This window comes from Chlorocebus sabaeus, chromosome 20, assembly GCF_047675955.1.
Source record: "Chlorocebus sabaeus isolate Y175 chromosome 20, mChlSab1.0.hap1, whole genome shotgun sequence".
NCBI classification, from domain to species: domain Eukaryota; kingdom Metazoa; phylum Chordata; class Mammalia; order Primates; family Cercopithecidae; genus Chlorocebus; species Chlorocebus sabaeus.
The window spans coordinates 135502259-135527763 of record NC_132923.1 but is presented as its reverse complement, the minus strand read 5'-3'; the positions used below and the strand labels follow the sequence as shown (position 1 = coordinate 135527763).

At 62.0% G+C, this 25505-nt stretch overlaps 2 protein-coding genes across 3 annotated transcripts; both read right to left on the bottom strand.

Moving 5' to 3' along the window:
* Positions 1-3709: 3709 nt before the first annotated feature.
* Positions 3710-6801, bottom strand: TNFRSF4 (TNF receptor superfamily member 4). The gene is made up of 7 exons (XM_007981057.3): positions 6551-6801; positions 6226-6348; positions 5585-5686; positions 5233-5299; positions 4303-4499; positions 4066-4194; positions 3710-3988 (listed from the first exon to the last, which is right to left on the bottom strand). The coding sequence occupies exons 1-7, from the start codon at positions 6693-6695 to the stop codon at positions 3918-3920; spliced, it is 834 nt and encodes a 277-aa protein (XP_007979248.3). The 5' UTR covers positions 6696-6801; the 3' UTR covers positions 3710-3917.
* Positions 6802-9462: 2661 nt separating this feature from the next.
* Positions 9463-25367, bottom strand: SDF4 (stromal cell derived factor 4). 2 transcript variants are annotated; one of them, XM_007981056.3, is made up of 7 exons: positions 25197-25367; positions 21591-22067; positions 16872-17008; positions 16348-16461; positions 11360-11518; positions 11049-11224; positions 9463-10254 (listed from the first exon to the last, which is right to left on the bottom strand). In XM_007981056.3, the coding sequence occupies exons 2-7, from the start codon at positions 21914-21916 to the stop codon at positions 10078-10080; spliced, it is 1089 nt and encodes a 362-aa protein (XP_007979247.1). In that variant the 5' UTR covers positions 21917-22067; positions 25197-25367; the 3' UTR covers positions 9463-10077. The 2 variants fall into 2 exon arrangements, with proteins under 2 accessions (XP_007979247.1, XP_007979246.1); XM_007981055.3 differs by having other exon boundaries at positions 11049-11518; positions 25197-25307.
* Between the last annotated feature and the right edge of the window lie 138 nt (positions 25368-25505).

Below are 25505 nucleotides of genomic sequence, written 5' to 3'. Positions count from 1 at the left end.
GTGCCGGTAGATGGCAGCCCGAGAAGACACAATGCATCCCCTGTAAATAACGCTCATCAGTCCCAAAAAATTAAATAAATGTTCATCAACCACACGGTGCAAGTCCTCCTTCTAGAGGCAGGGACAGAGTTAGAAGGGCAAGCAGTTTGGCCGGGTGCGGTGGCTCACGCCTGTAATCCCAGCACTTTGGGAGGCTGAGATGGGCGGATCACGAGGTCAGGAGATCAAGACCATCCTGACTAACACGGTGAAACCCCGTCTCTACTAAAAAATACAAAAATTAGCCGGGCGCTGTGGCGGGCGCCTGTAGTCCCAGCCACACGGGAGGCTGAGGCAGGAGAATGGCGTGAACCCAGGAGGTGGAGCTTGCAGTGAGTGGAGATCGCACCACTGCACTCCAGCCTGGGCGACAGAGGGAGACTCCATCTCCAAAAAAAAAGAAGGGCGAGCAGTTTATGGGCCAAGTGGGAGGCGGCCAGCGGGCAGAGGACCCCCCGCCCCGTGGCGCAGCCCGAGCAGCTCCCCACACAGTGGTCCCAGGAGGAGCTGCCAGGGGTGCAATGTCTGCTTCCCGTCCCTCTCGCTGCAGAAGGCCCCTCACTGGTTCCCCATGACTTCCGTCCTTGGGCTGCGAGGCTGGAGGTGATTTTGTTCATCTTATTTTCTGGTATTTTGTGAGCACCTCGCCAATGACACAAACGACGGGGCATTCACGCAGGAGAGCAGCCCACAGGGTGGCCGGGCGAGGGCGGCTGCCAGGCGAGGGGCAGCCCTTGCGTGCATCCAGAAGGGCAACTGTGAGGCCCCAGGGGGAGGGTGCAGATGGGCACTGGGCCAGAGCTCAGGCAGAGCCTGGGGCACAGATGGCACAGGAGTTGCCAGCAGAGATGGTGTCAGGTGAGGGGGTGGGGGGGGTGAGCACAGAGACCAAGAGGAGGTGGCCCCTTGGTGCAGCAGGGGGTCCTGGCTGGGGAATAAGTCCCACAGGGCCTGGGGGGTGCTGTGCCCAGAGGAGAGGAAACAGGAAGCGATGGGTGTGGGTGCCAGGTTTGGGGAAGAGGCCCCTTTCCCACAGCCTTCGACCTGCCAGCCCCATGGGATCTGGCCGCTCCAGTCCTGGCCACCGGACCCCTTCCCCCACCCACCCGCCATCCTGCCTGCAGGCCTAGCCTCGCCTGCCCCACGGGGCGGGGGCCCGGGGGCTCTCAGAGGCACGGCCCCAACCCCGTGCAGGGCCTGCAGGTCGAACCCTGTGCAGGAACCCGGGGAACTCAGTGAAGGTGCTGGGTGGGGGACAGGATGGCCTCTGACTTCCCTGTGCAGCAGGCTTGTGGTTGGCAGAGAGTGGGTGGAAGACGGAGGTTTGAGGAGAGAGAAACGAGGAGAAAACCAGCCGCAGAGGCAGGAGGGGTCTGGGGCAGCCCAAGGCCAGAGATGGGCGTCTCCCTTACAGCCCGCTGTGGTCCCGGCACCTTGGGCTGCTGTGAGCGGTGCGTGGCATTCCCATTGTGCACCCCCGAGGCGGCTCCCCACTTCCACAACATCGGCGGAGAGGGGAGCCGCCCGCCAGGCACAGGGGTCCTGGACAGCCGTGGGCAGCGATCGCGTGCTGATGGAGGACGCAGAGAGAGGGAAAGCTGGCCGGGGACGCCGTGTGCAGCAGTAGGTGCAGCTGCAGGGCTGGACCACACCAGCCACGGCGGCCAGAGCGTCCAGGCTGTGCCAAGCCCTCAGCAAAACCTTCCCTGAGGCTTCATGTGTTTCTTCTTAATTAATTTTTTAAATTTCATTTTATTATTATTATTTGTTCAGTCACATCTCACTACAGCCTCGACCTCTTGGGCTCAAGTGATCCTCCCAACTTGGCCTCCCAAGTAGCCGGGACCACAGGCATGGTCCACCTGGCTGATTTTTTCTGTTTTTTCATAGAGAAAGGGTCTTGCCATGTTACCCAGGCAGGTCTCAGACTCTTGAGCCTCTTGCCTCAGCCTCCCAAAGTGCTGGGATTCTAGGCCTGAACCACTGTGCCCAGCCTCGGCCATGTTTCTCATTCATGAGTGCAGTGAGGGCCGGGCGTGGTGGCTCACACCTGGAATCCCAGCACTCTAGGGGGCTGAGGCAGGTGTATCACCTGAGGTCAGGAGTTCAAGACCAACTTAGCCAACATGGTGAAACCCTGTTTCTAATAAAATACAAACATCAGCCGGGCATGGTGGCGGCGCCTGTAGTCCCAGCTACTCGGGAGGCTGAGGCAGGAGAATTCCTTGAACTCGGGAGGCGGAGCTTACAGTGAGCCGAGATCATGCCACTGCACTCCAGCCTGGAGACAGAGCGAGACTCTGGCAAAAAAAAAATGTGGAGTGAGACCGCTTAGCCCTCGGGAGGATTTCACTCACTTCTGCCCCTGACAGCCGTTACGCACAACGGAGGCAAACAGGCACCTCCACCTCCCGAGGGACACAGACGTCGCTCGGACGCCCGGGGTGTCTTCTGTGTGGGAGGCCTGCAGGGCCACTCCTGCCTTGTTCCCGAGCTGTGGCCTCAGGGGAGCAGCCGCTGTGCTGCTCGGAGGACACCCCACTCCCAGACACCGGCTTGGAGGACACCCCACTCCCATGTGCTGCTCGGAGGACACCCCACTCCCAGACACCAGCTCGGAGGACACCCCACTCCCAGACACCGGCTTAGAGGACACCCCACTCCCAGACACCAGCTCAGAGGACACCCCACTCCCAGACACCGGCTTAGAGGACACCCCACTCCCAGACACCAGCTCGGAGGACACCCCACTCCCATGTGCTGCTCGGAGGACACCCCACTCCCAGACACCGGCTTAGAGGACACCCCACTCCCAGACACCGGCTCAGAGGATTCCCACGTGGCCAGGGGTGGCTGCGGGTCCTCGGGACCTTCTTTGGACACCTGTGGTGTGGGCTGGGGAGCTGGGAGCTCATCTGAACACACCAGCACTCATGCATCCACGCTGCTGGCGGACGCCTGGGTTTCTCCACTGTGGGGCCACGTTACGTGAGGTCGCTGTGGACATTCTCCACTGTGGGGCCACGTTACGTGAGGTGTACGCTGTGGACATTCTCCACTGTGGGGCCACGTTACGTGAGGTGTACGCTGTGGACATTCTCGTGCAGATCCCAGGCCTCTTGGTGGTGGGGTAAGTGCACAGGAATGGCATAGCCGGGCCTCAGGGCAGACAGAAGTTTGGCTCAAGCAGAAACCATGGTTTCCAAGGTGATTGTCCCCCTGGACACCCATGGCAGGGATATAGGGGCCCTTGCAGGGGCTCCTCTGGGTGTTCAGGGGCCCTGGGACCCCCTCCCAGCTGCAGCAGGGGTGGGCGCAGGTGTGGAGGGGAAGAGGGGCAGGTCTCTACACTCTTCCTTCAAGGACACAGAGGCCCAGGGTTCAGCCGCTTCCAAGCTCCTTGGGTGACCCGGGGCTCAGGGCGACCCTTGTCAACAGCTGGCCAGTAACCCCCACGCCAGGCGGCCCTGGACCTGAGCCTTCCCAGTCACTCCCCCGGCTCCCCACTCAATCTAGAACTTGCACCCAGGGACCAACCTCCAGGGTCCCACTTGACCCCACTACCTGCTACCTCCACCCTGGCCCAAGACCCTTCTCCAGCCAGAGGCGGGCACGGCCCAAGCGTCCCTGCCACAGGTGCGCAGCCCACAGTGCCAGCGGGAGACTCCCGTCTGCCAAGGTTTTTATTGTGGCCCCGCGAGGCAGGAGGTATGCATGGCATACGTAAGCAGAGAGCCGGAGGCAGCCAGCGGCACCTAGAACGGCGCAGAGTGGCCCAGGAGCGTGGCGGGGTGGGCGGCCTGCGCCTGCCCTGCTCGCCCAGCAGACCTCCGGGCTCCAGCCTGGCGGGGCCCAGCGTCCACCTTGGCGGGCCCGGCTCAGATCTTGGCCAGGGTGGAGTGCGCGTCAGCCTGCTCCTCTTGGATGGGGGTCCGGAAACTGCCTCCCCCTGGGGAGGAGAAAAGGAGAGATTGGTGGGTGGGCCTCACGCGTGGGAGCAGTGGGGCAGGGCCACGAGGCACTCACCAGGGGCTTTGGGGGCATCGGGGGGCAGCCTCTGGTCCCTCCGGAGCAGGAGCAGGGCCAGCAGCATGGCCAGGGGGCCCAGCAGCCCCAGCGCCAGGCCCAGGCCCAGGATGGCAGCAACCGCAGGGCCTGCAGGAAGGGGTCTGCTGGGTGGAGTCCACAGGAGGGCCCCCATGCTGCCCTCCCCTCCTCCTATTTGGGTTGGGGGCCCTGCTGGGCTGGGCCAGGCACCCTTACCCCTGGGGACCTCCACGGGCCGGGTGGAGGGTCTCTGTGAGGTTCTGGGCCAGGCTTCAGTGGGCTGGACAGTGGTGGGCCTGGCCGGGGGGCCCTGGGTCTCCTGGGGCTGTGTGGGTGGGGGGTCCCTGTCCTCGCAGATGGCGTCCGAGCTATTGCTGGCTGGCTGCAGGGTGTGCTTCCCGGCCAAGGTGCAGCTGTGGGGGGCAGCGTGTGTTGCTCGGGCCAGAAACGCCCTGGGACCCGGGAGATGCAGTGGGAATGACAGGGTCCGCGCTGGCCAGCCTCAGGCAGCGTCTCCCACAGACACCAGGCCAGTAGCAGCCAAGGGCCCTGCCCAGCCCCACGTGCCCTCCACAGGGGCCTCCAAGGCCACACACCCTTCTCCCACATCTACACCCCCCACCGGCACCTCCCTGTCCTGTGCCCCCAGAGCCTCCCAGCTGCAGAGGGTGAGGGTCCCACACACCCAGCTCCACCCATGGGGAGAGGCTGCCCCCAGGCAGCAGCTTCCTGCTCCCCAACTAGGTCCAGCCACACAGCCAGGCCTCCAGGGCCACCAGCACCTCCCCTTCCTCTCCCCACCTGCCCCCCGCCTCTCCCAGCCCCCCAGCCCCTCCCAGCCTCCCAGCCCCTGGCCAGGCCCCTCTGCCCTCCTAAACCCCCCAATCCCTCCCAGCCCCCCAGCCCCTCTGCCCTCCTAAAACCCAGCCCCGCCCAGGTCCCCCCAGCCCCTCCCAGCCCCTGTCCAGGCCCCTCCTCCGTCCTAACTACCCACTCCCCCAGCCCCCTTCCAGCCCCCCCACCCCCCAAGCCCCCCAGCCTCCACCGCAACCACCCTCGGTCCCCCCAGCACCCCCACCCCTCCCAGCCCCTCCAACCCCTGAGCCCCCCCGCCCCCCAGGACCCCCAGCACCCCCAGCCCCTCACTTGGTCCAGGGCTTGCAGGCCTGGTTGTCTCCTGGGGAGAAGTGCCCTGGAGGGCAGGGGGCACAGTCTGCAACAAAGATAGGGTGGTCAGGGGCTGCCCACAGACCCTGAGTGCTGGGGACATGGGGCAGAGCCTGTGGGCTGCCACTTGCCCCCCACAGCCGGGTGGTGGGTGTGGCCTCTGGAAGTCCTCCCTGCCCACATCCCACCCATGGGCCCTGACCCGGGAGCCCTGTCTTGAGGATGCCAGAGGAGGCACCAGTGGGGCCAGTTCCCTGCGGCCCACGGCCCATCTGCGTCACAGACAGCCGCTAGGACACCCCCAACTGCCGGCCGCAGCCACCGAGCTCACCGACTCCAGGCTTGTAGCTGTCCAGGGGCTGGGTGCCCGCCCGGCAGCGGCAGACCGTGTCCTGTGTGGCCGTGCACGGCTGCTTCCGCTCACTCCCACTTCCTGAGCAGGGGCCGGAGGGGGGTTATCAGGTGGGGGCTGTGGGCAAGGTCCCCAAGAAGGACAGGTTGGCCTCCCCACCACACAGAGGGCCATGGGCGGGGGTCTGCGGCCTCCCCCAAGGTGTGGAGCCCCTGCAGCCCCCGAGGCCCTCCCTTCCTGGCCACAACCTGGGGCTGGTTCTGTGGCAGCCCCAGCCACCCTTCCCTACCCCTCCACCACCTCCAGCCGCCAGCCCTGCCTGAGGCAGGGTCTCCATGGCCCAGCCCCCCAGCCTCACTGCTCGGGCCAGCAGGGCCAGGCCACATGGCCAGAGTGGTCTCCCCGACTCCACGTGGCCTGGGCCGAGTCTGGGCCCGGAAGGAGTGGGGTGCCCCGGGAGATGCCTCAGCTCCTCAAAGGACCCCGTGGCGGAGCAGACCCCACTGTGGTTTGAGGTTCGTTTCTGTGGCTGGGGGGGCCCCGTTGTGCTGCGTGGGAATGTGGCTGCCAGGCTGCCGCCCCCTGTGCTGGTGGGGCTGTGGGGCCAGGTGGGAGCTCACTGAGGTTGCACCATGTGCAGGCCTTGCAGGGCTTGGCGCTGACCACGTCGTTGTAGAAGCCGGGTCCGCACGGACGGCACACCGTGTTCTGGGAGCGGTTGCAGCGACTCACCATCCCGTTGCCTGCAGCAGAGGCCGGCGTCAGGCAGTGGTCAGGCCCCGGGCTTACGCCCGTGGACTCCCCACAAGGCTCCTCTGCCAGGTTTGGCTGGCCCCTCGCCTGCCCCCTCCCCAGGACCAGCCTCCTGGCTGGCCCATCCCTGCCCCAGCCCCCAGTCCCTGGAGTGCCCCGTGTGTGGCAGACCCTCCTGAGGCTGGGCCTCACCTGGCCTGCACTCCTGGCAGCACCGGTCGTTGCTGGGGTAGGTGTCCCCGACACAGTGGAGCTTCGCGGTGGTGCTCAGCCCCAGGCCCAGGAGGAGCAGAGCCGCACACGGCCCCCGGCCCAGCCGCCGAGCCCCCACACACATCCTCGTCTCCGCTGTCGCCAGAGTCTGGGTTTTCCTTGCGGGGTGTGGCTATAAGGACTGTGGAGGAGGGGAGGGGAGGGGAGGGGAGAGGGGAGGAGGGCAGAGGAGGTGGGAGGAGGAAGGTGGCAGGCTGGGGACCCTGGCTGTTGGCTGGGCACAAAGGCGGGGTCTGGACACCCTCAGCATTGGCTTATTCTGCCTTCTGCCCTCTTCGGCCCAAGACCACCATGTTTAGACCCCAGGGCACAGTAGGGCCTGGCCTGCGACTCAACCCTCAGCAAAAAGGTTCATGGAGCATGTGGGTAAACTGAGGCAGCACTGAGTCAGGAGTGGCAGCTGTTCAGTCTGGACCTTCGGAGCTGTGAAACTGCTGGACCATGGTCCCCCTTGAGTGCCCAAGACTAGCTCTGAGCAGCAGTGACCACAGCCATGGTAAGACAGACACCCACGGCCAGGCGCTGTGGCTCATGCCTGTAATCCCAGCACTTTGGGAGGCCAAGGCGGGTGGATCACCTGAGGTCAGGAATTGGAGACCAGTCTGGCCAACATGGCGAAATCCCGTCTCTACTGAATATAAAAATTATTTGGGCGTGGTGGTGGGTGCCTGTAATTCCAGCTACTCTGGAGGCTGAGGCAGCAGAATCGCATGAACCTGGGAGACAGAGGTTGCAAAGCTGAGATCGTGCCACTGCACTCCAGCCTGGGCGACAGAGCGAGACACCGTCTCAAAAAAAAGACACCTGTGACCAGGGCACATGCTGAGTGTGCCTGAGCATGGCAGGTGTCTATGGCTGAACTGTGCCCCTTAAATTCCTGCGTGGAAACCCTAACCCCCATGTGGCAGTGTTTGGAGACAGGCCTCCGAGGAAGTCATGAGGGTGGGTCCTGGATGACCTGGCACACATGGACACGCAGGCAGGTTTCTCCCTCTATGCAGACAGCTCTCAGGTTCCACGGGTTGCCCAGAGAACAGGAACTGCCTGGAGAGCCGGGGAGCAGGTGCGGGGCCGGAGGCTCCCTGGGCCCCTTTTGTACCTTTCAAATAACTGTGACCAGCCTGTGATTATCCAAAAGCTCATTTTTAAAGTTGCCAAGTGGAGAGGGGCCCCTAGGGGGAACAGAGCAGCAGGGAAGGGGCTGGAAATCCCCTCCTCCCAGGAGCACAGGAAACAGCTGCCTGCCCTCTGCCCACCTGTGGGGAAATTCCCAGCCTTGGAGGCCGCTGGGCCTGGAGGGGGAGGGAGTGGAGGGAGAGGCCACTCACCCTTGTACTGAGGGTCCCTAACTTGGTCACCCTCCCCATACCCCCACAAGTAGAGAGGATCCTGGAAGGGCTCAGGGCATCCCAGACAGTGCGTGTGCGTGCATGTGCACACCCCAAACCAGGTGGGCAGAAGAAGAAAGTTCTGGAATTTTCTGGAAGTTTCCACCCAGCGTTCACATGGGTTTCCCACCGAAAGTGAGAGAAAGCTTATGTTTGCAATTGGTTTCTTGGAGGTTCAGGTGAGCTGGGGGTCTTGATGGGCAACACTGCTCTCCTGGGGCCTAAGTGGCCATGTCTGCCCACAAGTGCAGTGAGTGGGGCCCATGTACCATAGAGAGGGCAGCCCCAGCACATTGCTGGCACCTGCAGTGGCCCAAGGTAGGGCATGGCCCCTCCTGCTTGAAGCTGCCCAGGAAGCTCAGGTCTCCTTGTCCTGGGCTGAAGGTCACAGGTCCGGACCGGATGTGGAGTGGCCACAGGAGACTGGACACCGACCCAGAGCTCAGGACACCCGAGGTCTGCAAGGCAGCCTGCAGCTCGAACCGCATCCCCAGGGGCTGGGCTCCCCACTCGGCACAGTGGTGTCGCAGGAGGCCCAGGGCAGCCCGTGGGTGGCCACTGCTCCTCCAGTACCAGACTGGAGGTGGCCGGGGCCTCTGAAGGGTCAGGTGCCGCCACACACCCAGCTGTCCCCCCGCTCTCATGTCCAGTCCAGCATGGCCTCAGCTCACACCTCCCACTTCTGGGTGCACAGCCCTCAGCTGCTGTGGCTGTGATGGTCCCTGGCTCTGGCCTGGGGCCATGGATGGGGAAGGGCAAAGTCCAGGCCACCGAAGGTTGGCTCCAGGGAATTACAGCCCCTTCCAGCAGGGCACGGGACCTTCCTCCCAACACCTGCCTGGCCACGGCTCTGTGAATCCTGTTTGCCTGGGAACCAGCCCAGGTGCCAACCTGCCCTCTCGGCCCCATAGGGGCCCCTGGACAGGTGGGCTCCGGGCAGAGGCCAGTCACACGGGCACTGCAGGGCAGACTGAGGAGGGGGCACTCCTGGCTTCCCTGAGCTCCCGCTGGGAAAGCCAGGAAAGAGCCTGGGCCCCCACACACGACAGGGCGGGATCCCCACCAGTCGTCTTCACACCCCCCATCGTCTGCCCCTCCCGGGGCTGGGCCCGCCCCTCCGCACCCGAAGGCCTTGCCATCCTCCACCCAAAACTCCCCTAGGTGGCTCTGGCTCCTGCCTTAAATGTCCAAACCCCAAACTCAATGGACACTTCTGCTGCCCCCAGGACCCCTGCTCACACACACAGCGCTGCCCTCCGTCCTCCCAGAGCCCCTGCCGGCCCTGCCGGCCAGGAGAATCACCTCCGACGGGCCACGACCTCCGCCTGACCCAGCACCAGCCTCCAGCCTCCAGCCTCCAGTGGAAACTCTGACCACAGACGTGCCACGCTGGTGTTGTGTTTTGTTTCACACCCAAAGAATGAAGCTGACCAAAAAGGCAACTATGTTTACAGTAAATTAATGTGATTCTTGTCACAACAAATATTCGCGTTTTCTCCGCGGCAGCTGTGTGACCTGGGTGGCTCCAACCTGCCGGGCCCGGGAAGGACCAGGCACCTCCCCCGAACTTCGTGGCTACTCATTTCCAGCGAAGTTTAATCTATTTTTAATAATCGTTCAGTTTTCAAGGAAATGGAGAAGCTGTTATTTCCCACGGAGCGGTGGCCCTGGGAGGGGCCGGGCCCAGAGGTTCCGGCCGCGATGCGGTCAGCGCCTTGGGCAGAGTGACTGAAGCGAGATTTCGTTCTCAGAAGTGAGATGCAGCGATTTCGAGGGACCAGGGAGGAGGCGGCGCCGCGGAGCCGCAGCCCAGCCCCGCACCCCGGCCGCATCACAGCAGAAGCCTTGCCGGGGTGCGCGCCGCGGCGGGGACGCCTCGCTGAGCCTCGCGGGGGTGCGCGCTGTGGGGGGACTCGTCGCTGATCAGCTGGGGCGGCCACGGTCGGCCGGTGGTGGGTGGCAGGGAGGGGCTGGGGTCCGGGACAGCCACGGAGCCTGGAGTCACCCACGGGGCCGCTCTGGTGGTGCGTGGGGGGCGGCGCGGGGCGCGCTGGGCGCTCAGAACTCCTCGTGCACGCTGCGCGCGTAGTCCACCAGCTTGCTGCCTGTGAAGAACTCGCTGTACTTGAGCACCTCCTCGGGCTCCAGGTGGTGGTTCTGGTTCTCATCGGCGACCGCGATCATCTGCTTGGCCTCGTTCAGGGCGTTGTACTCGTTCATGGGGTCCATGTAGCTCTGCGGGCGAGGGGGGCACAGGTCAGCGTCCGCCTTTCCCCTCCCAGTGCCAGCCGCCCGGGAGGCCCTCCCGGCTCCGCTCAGGGGAGGAACAGCTGGGCCCCAGCTCCACGGTCATCCACACAAAGTGGCTATTTAAGGTGCCTGCTGGCTGCAACGGGAGTGTGGGCATGTTCTGGAAGGTTCCCGAAGGGAGGCGGCACAAATGAGAAAAGCACAGGGCGGGGAGAAGCCGGGGGCCCTGGAAGACCTGCCCGTGGCCGGCAGGGGTCACGGGGCACAGGGGCTACACCGGCCTGGACCCCAGTTCTGAAGGATCCCTGACCTGGGCCAGGCTCACTGGCTGTTGCCAGGGATCACAGGATTCTACATAAAAACAAGATGACTCATTCAGCAGTGGAGACAAACAAGCCTACACATGATACCAGTGAAAACGCTTCACAGGAAGGTGGTAAATTCCAGCCATGTGGCACAGGCCGCCCCGCCCACCTGCACCTGCCTCCAAGCTGGGCCCAGCAGGAGCTTCCCCTTGTGGTCCCGTTAAAAAGGGGCCGTGAGAACCTGAGGATGGAGCCCGGCCAGGTTCGCCTGTCTCTGATCCATTTGAACCTAAACGCCAACCATGGCCACGCGGTCTGGTGGACGCCGCTGAGCAAACGCCCCAGTGACCAGCCCAGGGGGAGTCTCAGGCTGGACACCAGCATGGCTTCCTGTCTCAGGCCCAGATCCGCCGGCCCCTCCGCGCACAGTGCCTCGCAGGGCTGGCTCCAGGACACGGCTGCACCAGGGCTCACCTCCAGCTCCTCTGCCGTCACGATGCCGTCGTGGTTGGAGTCAATGAGCTCCTCAAACTCCTTTTTTCTGTCTTTCACCCAGTTGTCGTCAATGTCCTGGCCCTGCTGGTTCTCCACGGTGCCCACGGGCAGGGAGATGAACTCAGGCAGAGACAGCTGCTTGTCACCATCCTGGTCTGTGAGACGGGAATGGATCAGCCCACACCCAGGCTGGGACTCCCACAGGACCTTACCCGACTTCCCGGCGATGCCCGGCCCCTGCCGTTGGTCCCCGGGCCCTGGCGCGCCAGCCAGGCTGGACCCAGCCTCACCCAGGTCCCGGACGATCTCCTTCACCATGAACCTGAGCATCCCCCGGCTGTGCTCGGGGTGGAGGAACGACAGGAACTCCTCCTCCGTCAGCAGCAGGTCCGCGGGGGGGCTGTCTGCCTGGTACCAGCGGTCCTTCAGGTTCTCCAGGACTTCCTGTGCTGAGAGGGGCGCAGCCTGTGGGCATCGAGGCAGACAGACGCCGGCACGCAAATCCAGAAAGCTCCGGGAGGTGCTGCCTGAACTTGAGGGACATAGCTGCCCGCAAGACTGGGGCCCCACCTTCCAGGATTCACAGGTCCCCGAACATGGCCCAGACGACCAAGACACAGCCTGGACACCCCCGCCAAGACATAACCCAGAGCCCCCCACAGGCCTGATCCCCAAAGACAGAGCTTGGACCCCCCAAGATATAACCCAGGCCCCCCCAAACACAGCCTGGACCCCCCACACAGCCCAGATACCCCAAGACAGCCTGGACCCCCTACCCTGGACCCCCGATACATGGATGGCCATGACTCCCCACGGACACAGCCCAGACTCCCAAGTCAGAATCTGGACCCCACACAGCCTGGACCCCAAGACATGGCCTGGACCCCCCACACAGCCCAGACACCCCAAGACATGATCCAGAACCTTCCCATGGCCCAGAATCCCCAGGACATAGCTCAGACCCCCTCATGTCTGGGACCCCTCAGGATGGGCCTGGCCCCCCCCACACACCCGCATCTGTCCCTCTGGAGGAGCGAATCACCCGCACGCAGGCACCACCCTGGCGCCGCAGGGCAAAGGACTCACTGCCCTTTCCGTTTCCTTCATGTGTGACATCACAGGGAGGAAAACACAGTTCTAGAAATGACTGAGACGGGGGCTGAGCAGAGTCTGCCGGCTGGGACACGGTGCTGCCTCTGGGTGTGTGGCCCCCGCGCTCCCGCTGTGCCCTCCCAGCCCTGACGACCCCCTCCCCCGAGGGCCCCGCCCACCCCGAGGGCCCCACCCATCCCGAGGTCCCCATGCCACCCTCAGCCCGGGCCTGTCTTGGTCTCCAGGGCAGAACCACAACCTCCTGCCCCATCTTGGGGCTCGCCGTGGTCAGTGGCCAAGTCCAGTGTTGAGGCTCAGCCCCTGCAAGTGAGGCCCGACTCTGCCCTGGCCGCAGCCCCTGCCACAAATGCAGCAGCCTCTGGGTCACAGTCACTGCAGGAGGATGAGGCCCAGTTGCCGTCTCCTCATCCCTTTCTGAACAACCTCCTCCTACACGACCGGTTCACTTAAAGTAAGACAGGATTGACGGGGCTGCGGGTCCTGGGGCACCCCTCCCTGTCTGCTCCACCGAAGCTCCTGGGAGGGATGGACGGGGCTGAACTGAGACTCACTCAGGACAGGCACAGATGCCCCAGACAGGCCGGCTGAGAGTTGCCTTCTCCAACACAGGATTCTCACAGCCGCCGCCCAGCCCCAACCTCAGACCCAGAGAGATGTAGCAATGGAGGCAGGGGACAGGGGCGATGCCCGCCTGCCACGCCTTCACCGCAGTCCCCAGAATCAGGTCTGCAGCACAAGGACAGCAGCCCCAGGACTCATGCCATGGCCCTCACAGGAGCCATGCAGGGAGGGGTCGGAGGTCGCAGGAGCAACGCCTGCCAGTGCTTCCCAGGCCCTCCAGGACCCGGCCGCTGCTCTTCCTGAGCCAGAAACCAAATACCCGAAGGGGTGGGGGGTCCTAGGCACCCCGAGGTCAGGGGGACCAAGACGGATCGGACATGGCTGGGCAGGGAACGGCACCTCAGCACACACGGGGACCTCCAGAACACAGAGTGAATTCTACATACACCTCTGCTGAGCCCCAAAGGTAGACAAAGTCTTCACAGGGATGTCACAGAGCTCTAGGTCCAGGTGGGACATGTCCTGGGCAGAAAATGGCACCAAGGACAGACAGACACAATCGGAGTTGGGGCGCGAGCAAACACAAGGGCCTCCCACCACAGCACATCGCCAACAGGCTGGACTTGCTGCACAAAAGCTCACCAACGGGACGAAGGTTAAAGGCACCGGCAGGACAGCAGGGAACGAGGGACCCGGGGTGGAGGCACAAACCGTGTGCGGTAAGAAAAACGTAAACCACTCTTTCGGAAAGGAAATAATAACATCCAATTTGGCCAGGTACTGGGATTTGTACCTGTAATCCCAGCATGCTGAGAGGCTGAGGCCGCAGTTCAAGACCAGCCTGGGCAACACAGGGAGATCCTCTTATTTTTAGTTTTTTTTTTTTTTTTGAGACGGAGTCTGGCTCTGTCGCCCAGGCAGGAGTGCAGTGGCAGGATCTCGGCTCACTGCAAGCTCCGCCTCCCAGGTTCATGCCATTCCCCTGCCTCAGCCTCCCGAGTAGCTGGGACTACAGGCGCCCGCCACCACGCCTGGCTAATTTTTTGTATTTTTTAGTAGAGACGGGGTTTCACTGTGTTAGCCAGGATGGTCTCCATCTCCTGACCTCATGATCTGCCCGCCTCGACCTCCCAAAGTGCTGGGATTATAGGTGTGAGCCACCGCGCCCGGCCTTTTTTAGTTTTTTTAACGTCCAATTGGTAAAATTTAGAAAGGACACGACCGAACTCCAGATGAGAGTACATGAACTGGGAGAAGGGCAGGCAGAGCCAACAGGCTCAAAAGTCTCCACATCATTCTAGAAAGTCAAGGCCAGGCACAGGAGCTCACGCCTGCAACTCCAGGACGGGGGGAGGCCAAGGGGGGCGGGTCACTTGAACCCTCTCAAACCCCAAGAGTTTGACACCTGCCTAAGGCAACACAAGGAGATCTTGTGTCTACAAAATATATATTTTTGAATCAGTGGGGCATGGTGGCACGCACTGGTGGTCCCAGTTACTCAGGAGTCCACCCAGCCATGGGGGCTGGTCACATGATACGGGCCATTCCTGGCAGGAACGTATCTTACACCTTTACTTTTTTTTTTTTTTTTTTTTTTTTTTGAGACAGAGTCTCGCTCTGTCGCCCAGGCTGGAGTGCAATGGCCGGATCTCAGCTCACTGCAAGCTCCGCCTCCCGGGTTCACGCCATTCTCCTGCCTCAGCCTCCCGAGTAGCTGGGACTACAGGCGCCCACCACCTCACCCGGCTGGTTTTTCGTATTTTTTAAGTAGAGACGGGGTTTCACTATGTTAGCCAGGATGGTCTCGATCTCCTGACCTTGTGATCCGCCCATCTCGGCCTCCCAAAGTGCTGGGATTACAGGCTTGAACCACCACGCCCAGCCTCACCTTTACTTTTTTAATTCTCCGAGGAGGACAGATTGAGCCCAGGATATGGAGGCTGCAGAGAGCCGAGATTGCACCAGTGCACTCCAGCCTGGGCAACAGTGAGACCTTCACTCTCAAACGATAAAAAATTAAAGATTAAAAAAAGAGAGGTTAAGACCAGGCGCAGTGGCTCACGCCGATCACTCTGGGAGGCTGCGGTGGGCGGATCACTTGAGTCCAGGAGTTTCAAGCCAACCTGGCCAACAGAGCAAAATCTGTCCATACAAAAAATACAAAAATTAGCCTGGCATGGTGACAGTGACCGAGGTCCCATCCACCTGGGAGGCTGAGGTGGGAGGATCGCCTTGCGCCCAGGAAGGTACAGGGTAGGCAGCAGAGTGAGACCGTCTCATGAAAAAAGAAATAAATTAAGAGGAGGTTTGCCTTCAGACTCTGGTGAGGAAATGTGTGTTACTGATAGACTGAGCAGGCACAACAAATAAAGGCGTAAGATACGCCCAGCCTGCCAGGAGCAGCCCCGTATCACGTGGCCAGCCCCATAAGCAACACAGCTCCCTGCAGGGCAGCAGAGACGCCACCCCAGGAAGCCAAGACGTGATGGAACAGGCGTCGCCACACATTCTCCACAAAGCCCAAACCAGACAACGGGCACAACCAGGAAGGGCACGCAGAGCCCCAGGGTGGCAGCAACGCCACAGTACCCACTCAGCTGTGCCTCACGACTGAGCCAGCAGGGGCTTCTGCCCGGCTAGCGCTCCCAGACCTGCCCCCGTGCAGGGTGGCCGGGTTCTCCCCTTGCCTGGCCTTAGCCCGGGTGCCGGGCCCCACTTGGCCCCACCCTCTTCACACAGAGGCACCAGCTCAGACCCGCCCAGGGCTGAGGTTGCCCTGCTGGCCAACGGCCACACCCCAGACCCAAGGAAGAGCCTCCCCCTGGGACCTGACCACTCTCTGGTGACCACCTGACGGCCACACAGATGTCTCCAGCAGACCCAAACCACAGGGCCAAGCCCTCAGGCATAGGCCGTGCCCTCTCCCTGGGAAACTCTGCCTCAGGTGGCCTTCAGCGTATGGGGCAGGCCCCACCCCAGATGCAGAGCCTCAGATTCTCTGCAGGACCCCACTGAATAACGGCCGTGAAGGTGCCGTGACTAGCAGAGTTGAGAGCCGCCCAGGCACAGCTCACACACTCCCCACCACACCCCTGGGTGGTGCCTGGGTTGGCAATGGCCTCATCCACTTCCGTCCTGACAGCCACCACCACCCAGGTTGGGCCATACAGTTAGGATGAACACGTGTGCACGAGCACATACAATGGGCGTGAGGGCGCACTCACCTGCATGTACTCACGAGCACACACGAACGGCCACCTGGATGTACTCACAAGCACACCCACACACGCACAGCGCACTCGTACACACGACACGCACACACACCACATGTACTCACGAGCACACACGGCGCACTCGTACACGACACACACGTACTCACGACACACACGTACTCACGAGCACACATGCACGGCGCACTCGTACACACGACACACACGTACTCACAAGCACACACAGCGCACTCGTACACACGGCACACACGTACTCACAACACACATGTACTCACGAGCACACATGCACGGCGCACTCGTACACACAACACGCACACACGCACGCATGGGAGGCCTGAGACCTGCGGCAGGAGCCTGGCTGACTGAGCACTCACTTTCCTCATCCACTTTGAGCTCCTCGTTGAGCCTGATGGCATCGGCAACCTCCTTCTCGCTATGGCCTTTACTCGCCAAAAACTTCACCTTATACTCGTCCCATGACACGTGGCCTGGAAGAGCAAGTCACACCTGTCAAGATGTCTGACACTGAGCCGAACTTCTTCCATTGAGATGGGGTATTGCTCTGCTGCCCGGGCTGGAGGTGGCAGGATGCCAGTGTCTGGAGCCCCAGGGCCCCGGCCAGCACCCCGCACCCGCCTCCTCACCTGTGAGGCCAGCTGGGAATGTCTGTGCCTCGGCACCACCAGGTGAAGGCCCCAAAGTCCTAAGAGGAGCCTTCCATGGGCCACGCCCAGTGCTTGGCACACACGCCTTTGTCACCAAGATTCTGGCATCACGAACCCAGCTTTCAGCGCCCACCACACCTCGGGGTCTCCAGCTGATGCCTCCCCGCCGCCCATCCCTCAGAACTGGCCTGTCTGCCCTCCAGGCGCCCCCCACCCCGGCCTGGCCGCAGTACCGTCCCCGTCGGGGTCCACGGCACGGAAGTGTGTCTTGCTCTCCTCCATGGCCTCCTGGAAGTGCTCAGCCGTCTTCTCCATGATCCAGCGCTGCATCTCCTTGGCACTGATCTTCCGGTCAGTGTTCACGTCCACCCTGCAGGACAGCAGATGGGCAGGCGGCCATCAGACTGGGCCCCCAGACCCTGAACAGCCAGATGGTCGCCGCCGGCCCGGTACTCCATGGCAGTGTGAACCTGCCACCAACGGTGACAGGCTCCACCGGATGATGCAAGAAACATCTGGGACGTGGGGGCCGGGGGTGGGGCCACGCCAGAGACTCTGGGGAAGGTGGATGCCACGGTCCCCTCCGCAGGGGGATGCATGGACCCTCCCCCTCCGTCACACAGAATCACCACCAGACCCCGCTCTCCAACCACAGCTTCCGAAAGTCACACTCTTCACGTTTTATTTTTTGAGACGGAGTCGCACTCTGTCGCCCAGGCTGGAGTGCAATGGCATGATCCCGGCTCACTCCAAGTTCTACCTCCCGGGTTCAAGTGATTCTCCTGCCTCAGCCTCCCAAGTAGCTGGGATTACAGGGGCCCACCACCACACTCGGCTAATTTTTGTATTTTTAGTAGAAATAGGGTTTCATCATGCTGGCCAGGCTGGTCTCAAACTCCTGACCTCAAATGATCCACCCACCTCAGCCTCCCAATGTGCTAAGATTCCAGGTGTGGCCACCAGGCCCAGCCCATGTTTTATTTTAGATGCTTCACGTGTGGCTACAGAAAAACCTTCATACAGGCCGGACACAGCGGCCACACCTATAATCCCAGCACGCTGGGAGGCTGAGACGGGTGGATCACTTGAGCCCAGGAGTTCAAGACCAGCCTGGGCAACACAGGGAGACCCCACCTCTACAAAAAACAATTATGAAAATCTGACAGGTGCGATGGCGTGCACCTGTGGTCTCAGCTACTCAAGAGGCTGGGGCGGGAGGACTGCCTGAACCTGGGGCATGGAGGTTGCAGCGAACTGTGATAACACCACTGCACTCCAGCCTGGGCAGCACAGCAAGACCCTGACTCGAAACAAGACAAAACAAAACAAAACCCTTCATATAAACGTCAAGTGATAAGATTGAGGAAAAAGAGCGTGTGGGGACTTAACATTGTGTCCAAAGACTTGGGAGACAGGGACACAGATTGAGGACACAGGGTCAGCACAGGCCAGGTCAGGAGGCCACAGGCCCCAGGACAAGTCACTTCCATCCCAGCTTCACAGAGCTCGGCTTTACCATCATGTCCTCGTGGAAGCCACAAGCACCTGCCCCTGCTGAGGCTGCATGTGTCCTGAGCTCACCTGTTGGAAACCTAACCCCAGGGCAACAGCGCTGGGAGGCAGGGCTTCCAGAGGTGCAAGGTCTCGAGACCCCGGCTGGTGCATTTGCTGGAGGCGTCCCTGAGAGTAGGGTGCTGTGGCCCCTTGCCTCTATGTTCCACTCAGGGGCAGCCGCGGCCACGTTACGAGGTGGCAAGCAGGCCCTCGTCAGGTGGGTGCGGCCTCTCGGACCTGGGCCAGGCCAGCTTCCACGGTGCACACACCGCAGGCACGGCTCAGAGGCACTGGGCAGAGATCCCCACAGAAGGAGGCCAGGCCACTGCTCACACACGCCCCTCCCTCAGCAGCCACGGCAGCCCAGAGGTGGATGGGCCTGGGAGGCACCCTCGGCTCCACAGTCCCCACAGTACACCGGCCGGGGAGGGCGCCGCCTGGATGACCCTGTGGCAGGTGGGGCACCTGGGGAGCCTCGCGTGGACAGCAGCATCCCCGACTGCTCTGGCCACGCTCCACATGTGCCACAGATATGGACCACAAGCTCCACACATGCCCCATGTTCCACACACGCCACAGACATGGGCCACATGCTCTACGTGTTCCACACACGCCACAGACACGGGTGCACACGAGCACAACAAAAAGGTGGAAAGAACCACGAGGCGCAGGATTCCAGTCAAGATGTCGGCGAGGAGTCGCTCATCCAAACTCAGGTGCCTGAAGACACGGCTGCAGGGCGGTGCATGTACATGGACTGGCACGCACACATGCAGGTACACAGGCCGGTACCCGCGTGTACACAGCACACACACGAACAGGGTTGGCAGCACACAGATGTGACTGGGCTAGTGCACACGCATGTTATCGAGCTCTGACTCCTGAGAGGACAAGGGCAAGATGCCCCGTGCCCAGACCCTGGCTTCCAGCTCCAGCCACAGGAGCCAGGGCTCCCTGGAAAGGCGGCAGCTATGGCACTGGGGCAGGCGGCATACAGGCAAGCCTAGAGCACCGCACAGTGCCAGGAAGCAGGAAGTAAAGCCTGGAGCATCTCATGGTGCTGGGAAGTGGGAAGGAAAGTGAAGCTCAAAAGCCCCTAGGGGCCGGGCGCGGTGGCTCACGCCTGTAATCCCAGCACTTTGGGAGGCCGAGACGGGCGGATCACGAGGTCAGGAGATGGAGACCATCCTGGCTAACCCGGTGAAACCCCGTCTCTACTAAAAAATACAAAAAACTAGCCAGGCGTGGTGGTGGGCGCCTGTAGTCCCAGCTACTCGGGAGGCTGAGGCAGGAGAATGGCGTAGACCCGGGAGGCGGAGCTTGCAGTGAGCTGAGATCCGGCCACTGCACTCCAGCCTGGGCGACAGAGCGAGACTCTGTCTCAAACAAACAAACAAACAAAAGCCCCTAGGACAGGGCACCTCCCTTCTGGGTGTTCTTTCCAAAAACCCTCAACACCGTACAGTCAGGAGGAAACACATCCCACTGAGGGACATTGTAAAACCTCCTGCTCAGTCCTCCTCAGAACTGCTACATCCACAAAAAAACAGGAGTCTGAGATGCCATCCCAGCCCAGAGGAGGCAGAGGAGACAGGGCAGCTGAGTGAACATAGGTCCTGGAGGGACAGGGCCCTGCGCAGAAGGAGGGTGAGAAGGGACCCACATGCTGGGGAGGGAAGTCTGAACACCCACGGCGGCCGCTGTCGCCACTCAGCGCTGGTGTCAGAGACCCGGAGACCTGCTGCTACATCCCACTCTCCATGCCCGCCGCCTCCTCAAACGAGACCCCGCCGCCTCCTCAAACGAGATGGCTCGGGGTTTCGTTACAGGCACCAAAAAGAAACCCTGGTCCAGCCGAGATGCACCGAGCAGACGCCTCAACTCCCCCCGCCCAGGCATGCAGCCCACCCCCAGCACTGGCTGAGCAGGGGCGGGGACCCTCCCCTGTGACGCCGTGAGCCAGGCCTGCATGAGCTCAGTGTAGTGAACCTGACAGGCCCCAGGGAGCACCAGCAGCCTCTTCATGGTTGGTCAGGTCACCACCAAGTGAACTCAGGCTGCGAAAGGATCCCTGAACCATGCCATCTGGGGAGAGGTGCAAAGGGACGCCACACCTGGCGCCCAGGTCCTCCAGCTGGCACTGTGCCTCTGTCCCACCAGCTCACCTGTGCTCCGCCCAAAAACCTGGATCCTCAGGGCCCTCCTGCCTGGCCCTCAGCCCAGGGCCCTGGCACAGCCAGGCCAGTCCTCACACCTTCCCTACCTGCACCTGCACCCCTGGGCCCCAGCCCTGCCCAACCCCCTTGCTCACCAGCTCTGCCACCTGCCCCTCTGCACTGGCCCTGGAGCACCAGGCCCTGCGGGAAGGTGAGCCTGTGGCCAGGCCCTGTGGCAGGGGCTGCCTCCGTATGCCCGGGTCCCACAGGTCCCAGGAGGCCCAGGGTGTTCTCTCACCTGCACCCTGGCTCCCTGCCCAGCACCCCAGCTGGCCTGAAGGACTCACGGGCACGTCCTGACCCTGCTCTGCCTCCAGGAGTGAGGCCAGCGCTGAGTGCAGATGGGCTCCAGGGCCACACCGCAGGGCACCCCGGCCGTGCCACAAGGAGTAAGGCTCCCATGCAGGACCTGGCTCCTTGTGGGTGAGTGGTCAGGTTGACTCATCTTATATCCCTTACACAAGGCTCCCGAGACTTGAGGATGGGGTCGGGGGAGAAAGCTCGGCGCTAGGCACAGAGGCAGCGAGAGAGCCTTGGGGACTTGGCAGGGCGGGGGCAGTGATGGCCAAGGATGGGCCACTGACAGCACAGCTCTGCTCTCGAACAGGCCAGCAAAACAAGCCAACCCTACACAGCCCCAGCCCGCGTACGACACACTGCCCACCCATGTCCCAGCCCGTGTACGACACACTGCCCACCCGTGTGTGACAGGGACCCCAGACACACGGGGTAGAGGGCGTGTCAGGAGGAGCCCAGAGCACCCTGTACCAGCTCTCCAGCTGCCCGTGGCTGCCCCTCACTCCTCAGCCAGGCCTGGTCCAAATGGTGCTGCAGCCTGCAGAGGCTACCCGTGGCCGGCATCTGCCCCTCAGCATGGAGGACACTGACCACCGCAGTGCCGGGACGGCTCCTCCTCCAGACTGTCCTAGGCACAGCCACGCAGCCGACTCTGGCCCTCTGAGCCCTCACTGGACCCAGGGCCTTCAAGAAGCCGCTCCAGGTTGCCAGCACAGGTCTCAGTGCAAACACAGCAGGCTGGAAGTGGCGCTGATCACTGGCACGCCTTCGCAGCCCAGCAGGTCCTGACGCAGGGTGTGGCGCCCCCTGCTTCGCAAAGCCAGGACAGGAACACACGGGCAAGCGCACGCAGCAGCCCCCAGCCCGGGCACACGCGGCACCTACTTGGAGAAGATGACCATCAGCTTCCTCCGGCTCCGCCGCGGCTCCACGTCCTCATCAAAGCCCCCCAGGTCCTTGCCTAGGAAGACCTCCTGGTGGAAGCCCCGATTGAGGTGCCCGTCCATCTCCAGCTTCACCCCGTTCAGGTGGTCCGGGGGCAGGATCTCGTTCTCCTCCCTGTTGGCCGCTCTCTCTCGAGTGGATGAGTGGTTGGCAGGCCGTGCTGATGCATCCATCAGGAGTACCGCCCCCAGGAGCCAGAGGCAGCGCGGAGCCAGGCCGACGAGGGGACCCCACCTGGACACCATCGCCACCCAGGACCAGACCATGGGGTGGGCTGCAGGGTGTGGACCAGGTGCTGGGAGGGCAGGGGCAGGGGCAGAGGAGGAAGTGAGGTCCTGGCTCCAATCCAAGCCCCAGGCACCACAGAGGGCTCTGTGTCCCCAGGACGGCTACAGGCTGGGACGAGCGGCTCACGGTCTGCAGAGAGACACAGACACGTCATTAGTGACACGAGCAAAGACTTCCCCAAGCACGTCTATCCTGCAACATGAAACACATCCTCAATTCACAGGATCCAGACCACACGTGGCATTGTTTTCTCCAGACCACACGTGGCATTGTTTTCCCCAGATCACACGTGGTGTTTTTTCTTTATTTTTAGAAACAGGGTCTTGCTGTGTCGCCCAGGCTGGAGTGCAGTGGCGACCACGGCTCACCGCAACCACGAACTCCTGGGCTCAGGGGATGCTCTCGCCTCAGCCACCTGAGCAGCTGCAACCATAGGCGCGCACCACCATGCCGGGCTAATTTATTTTTATTTTATCTTTTGCAGAGACAGGTCTTGCTGTATTGTCCAGGCTGGTCTCAAACTCCTGACTTCAAGCGATCCTCTTGCCTCAGTCTCCCAAGGTGCTGGGATTACAGGCATGAGTCACTGTGCCTAGTCTTTTTTCCCTATTTTACAGACACTGAGTTTTCAGCCCTGTCTCTCCATCTTTCCAGCTCTCTCCTGAACCGTCAACACCTCCAGGGGCTAACCTGTCCCCGCCGCCCAACACCTATAGCACAGCCTTCCTGTGGGGCTTGGCTCTGTCCCTCCTGGCATCATGCCACTGACCCATGGGGTTACGGTCACTCTCCAGACCCTGACTTGAACATTCTTGAGATCTATGACCTTGGCTAAGTCATGTAGTCACCCAGGCCTCAGCTTCTCACTAAGAAACAGGAGGCTCTCCCTGCCCCCCCGCCACCAGGCTTTGCGAAGACAGCCAACCCTAAGGGCAGAGGGTGTCAGGGACTGGTCCCAGCAAACACAGCCCCCACACAGGTGCACACACACATCCACACTCATGCATGCACATATTACACACACGTGCCCTTGCCCACACTCGTAAGCGAACGCCAAGGCTGGGGAGCCCAGAAGCCTGTCTTGGCGTCCGAGGCATGGCCAGTCCTGGTGGGAAGCAGGGGCTCACAGGGCTTCATGCCTCACGTATCCCAAAGGGAACTCGGGGTCCTTCCCACCCACGAGCTTGCTACTTTCACAGTCTGCTCCTCCGGCAAACACCTGTGGGTCCTTCCGGGTGCCGCTGAGGCCCCCCCGACCCGTGTTGCAGCTGTTCCCTGAACACACATGGACTGAGGCTCCTGTGGCCGTCTTACATAGCTTCACTGTCCTGGCATCTGCCACTCTGCACACAGTAGGCGCTCAACGAATGCTACCTTGTGTAATATCAGACAGAGAAATGCTGCCTCCAGGTACCGAGAAACGCCAATGGGGCCGCCATGAAAGTGACCCTGAAGTCAGTGCAGTCTCTGCCACAAACCAACAGGGGTACAAGCCTGGGGTCACCCAAGGAAGGAAGCCCCGGGTGAGGGGTTCATGTCTGATTTTTTTTGAGAGAGAGTCTCACTCTGTCGCCCAGGCTGGAGTGCAATGGTGCAGTCTCGGCTCACTGCAACCTCCACCTCCCAGGTTCAAGTGATTCTGCCTCGGCCTCCCAGTTAGCTGGGATTACAGGCGCCCGCCACCACGCTCCATTAATTTCTGTATTTTTAGTAGAGATAGGGTTTCACCATGTTGGCCAGGCTGGCCTCGAACTCCTGACCTCAAGTGATTCTCCTGCCTTGGCCTCTCAAAGTGTTGGGACTACAGGCGTGAGCCACACACCCGGCCTGATTTTCTGAACATGGCTGAGGGCTTTGCCCTTCCCTAGTAGTGGTATAATTCTGTTCCTGTTGTCCCAGCTCGCCTGACCAGGGGAGTGTCCTGGTTAAGAACCAAGACACCTCCCCCTGGTGCTGACTCCACTAACTACAGTCGTAAAACACATTCTGTGGCAAGCAAAGAGATTGTACTTTGTTCCTAGAGAGGACAAGGCTAGTTCTTGATTCTACTTATCTTGATGAGTTACACGGTATACTTGAGGCAGGAGGACGGTGAGACCAGCCTGGGCAACGCAGTGAGACTGTGTCTCTTTAAAACACAAAAACAAGGCCGGGCGCGGTGGCTCATGCCTGTAATCCCAGCACTTTGGGAGGCCGAGGAGGGCGAATCATGAGGTCAGGAGATCGAGACCATCCTGGCTAACACGGTGAAACCCCGTCTCTATTAAAAATACAAAAAAACAGCTGGGCGTGGTGGCGGCGCCTGTAGTCACAGCTACTCGGGAGGCTGAGGCAGGAGAATGGCGTGAACCCGGGAGGCGGAGCTTGCAGTGAGCCGAGATTGCACCACTGCACTCCAGCCTGGACGACAGAGCCAGACTCCATCTCAAAAACAAAAACAAAAACAAAAAAATGAGACCTGTCTCGAAAAAGGGGGAAAAAAAGTAACCCCAAAATAACTATAAATATCAGGAGTCCATCAAGTGGCGCTTCCTCCCCTGGCTTCAGAGTCTCTCCATCACGGGAGCGAGGCTCGCAGCACAGCGGCGCGGGCCTGTCCCACCGGAATGGGGTTTCCACTTCGCCATCCCCCAGCAGCCCCGTTCCCAGCAAGGACTCAGCACACCCTTGCGAAGCGGACGCGGTCAACAGCTTAGGCAGAGACGCTATGTCTCCGCCATCCCCGGGCTTCAGCTCGGGTGGAACGCGGCTATTTCCGGCGGCTAACACACACGGTTAGATTCTAAAAGCTCGACAGGGTTCATGACACCGCCTCTGAGCCAGACACCAAGGGCTCCAGGCAGCCGACTTCACCTCTCCAGACCCTACTAACTGGGGAGGAGGGTCCGCGAGTTCAGAAGCGGAGGCGGAGGCGCAGGGAAGCGGGACAGCTCGTCCAAGGTCGCCTCGCCGATAAACGCCGGTCCAACCAGACTCCCTCGGCCTCCGTTCCGCGGTGGCACTCGTAGGTTTTGGCCAATAGAAGACCAGACGTGCCGGCGGCCGGAGAGGCCCGCGTCGTCGGCCCGTCCCTGCCCCCCGGAGTCCCGGAAGCCCCGGTGGCGGCGAAGTCTCGCCAGGGCTCGAGGCCGAGCGGACGGACGATGCCCCAGCCCAGGGCGGGAGACGGCGGCGGCCTCCAGACCCGCCCTCGCCGTACGACCGGCGTGGACACTTGGCCCAGCGGCCTGCAACGGCCGCCCCGGGCCCCTCACTCACCGGCCTGCCTCCCCGCGCCCGGGATCCGAGGACCGGAGCGAAGCGCCCGTGACGCCGTCAACGGGCCCGGATCAGGCCGCTGCCATCTTTCTTGCGGGCGGAGGCGGTGCGAACGCGCGCGACCTCACTGAGGGGACGCCGGCGCCACCATCTCTCCTTCGGGCGGAAGCGGTCGCGGGGCCGCTCCGAGGTTGACCAATGAGAAGGGTGCCTGAGGCCACGTGACCGCCGCTCCTGGTGCTGCGAGCCTCCGAGCGCCCCCCAGCTCGGCGTCCGCGGAAGGCCCAGGCGCGCTCCCGGGAGCGCCGT

Excerpts from the sequence above, each read along its gene's own strand:
- TNFRSF4 (XM_007981057.3), bottom strand. The coding sequence starts at position 6,695 with ATGTGTGTGGGGGCTCGGCGGCTGGGCCGGGGGCCGTGTGCGGCTCTG. Across the intron at positions 6,349-6,550 it reads CTGCCAGGAGTGCAGGCCAG|GCAACGGGATGGTGAGTCGC; the intron begins GTGAGGCCCAGC and ends CCTCTGCTGCAG. Across the intron at positions 4,500-5,232 it reads GCCTGCAAGCCCTGGACCAA|CTGCACCTTGGCCGGGAAGC; the intron begins GTGAGGGGCTGG and ends TGCCCCCCACAG.
- SDF4 (XM_007981055.3), bottom strand. The coding sequence starts at position 21,916 with ATGGTCTGGTCCTGGGTGGCGATGGTGTCCAGGTGGGGTCCCCTCGTC. Across the intron at positions 16,462-16,871 it reads CGTGGACCCCGACGGGGACG|GCCACGTGTCATGGGACGAG; the intron begins GTACTGCGGCCA and ends TTGCTCTTCCAG. Across the intron at positions 10,255-11,048 it reads TGACGGCAGAGGAGCTGGAG|AGCTACATGGACCCCATGAA; the intron begins GTGAGCCCTGGT and ends CCTCGCCCGCAG.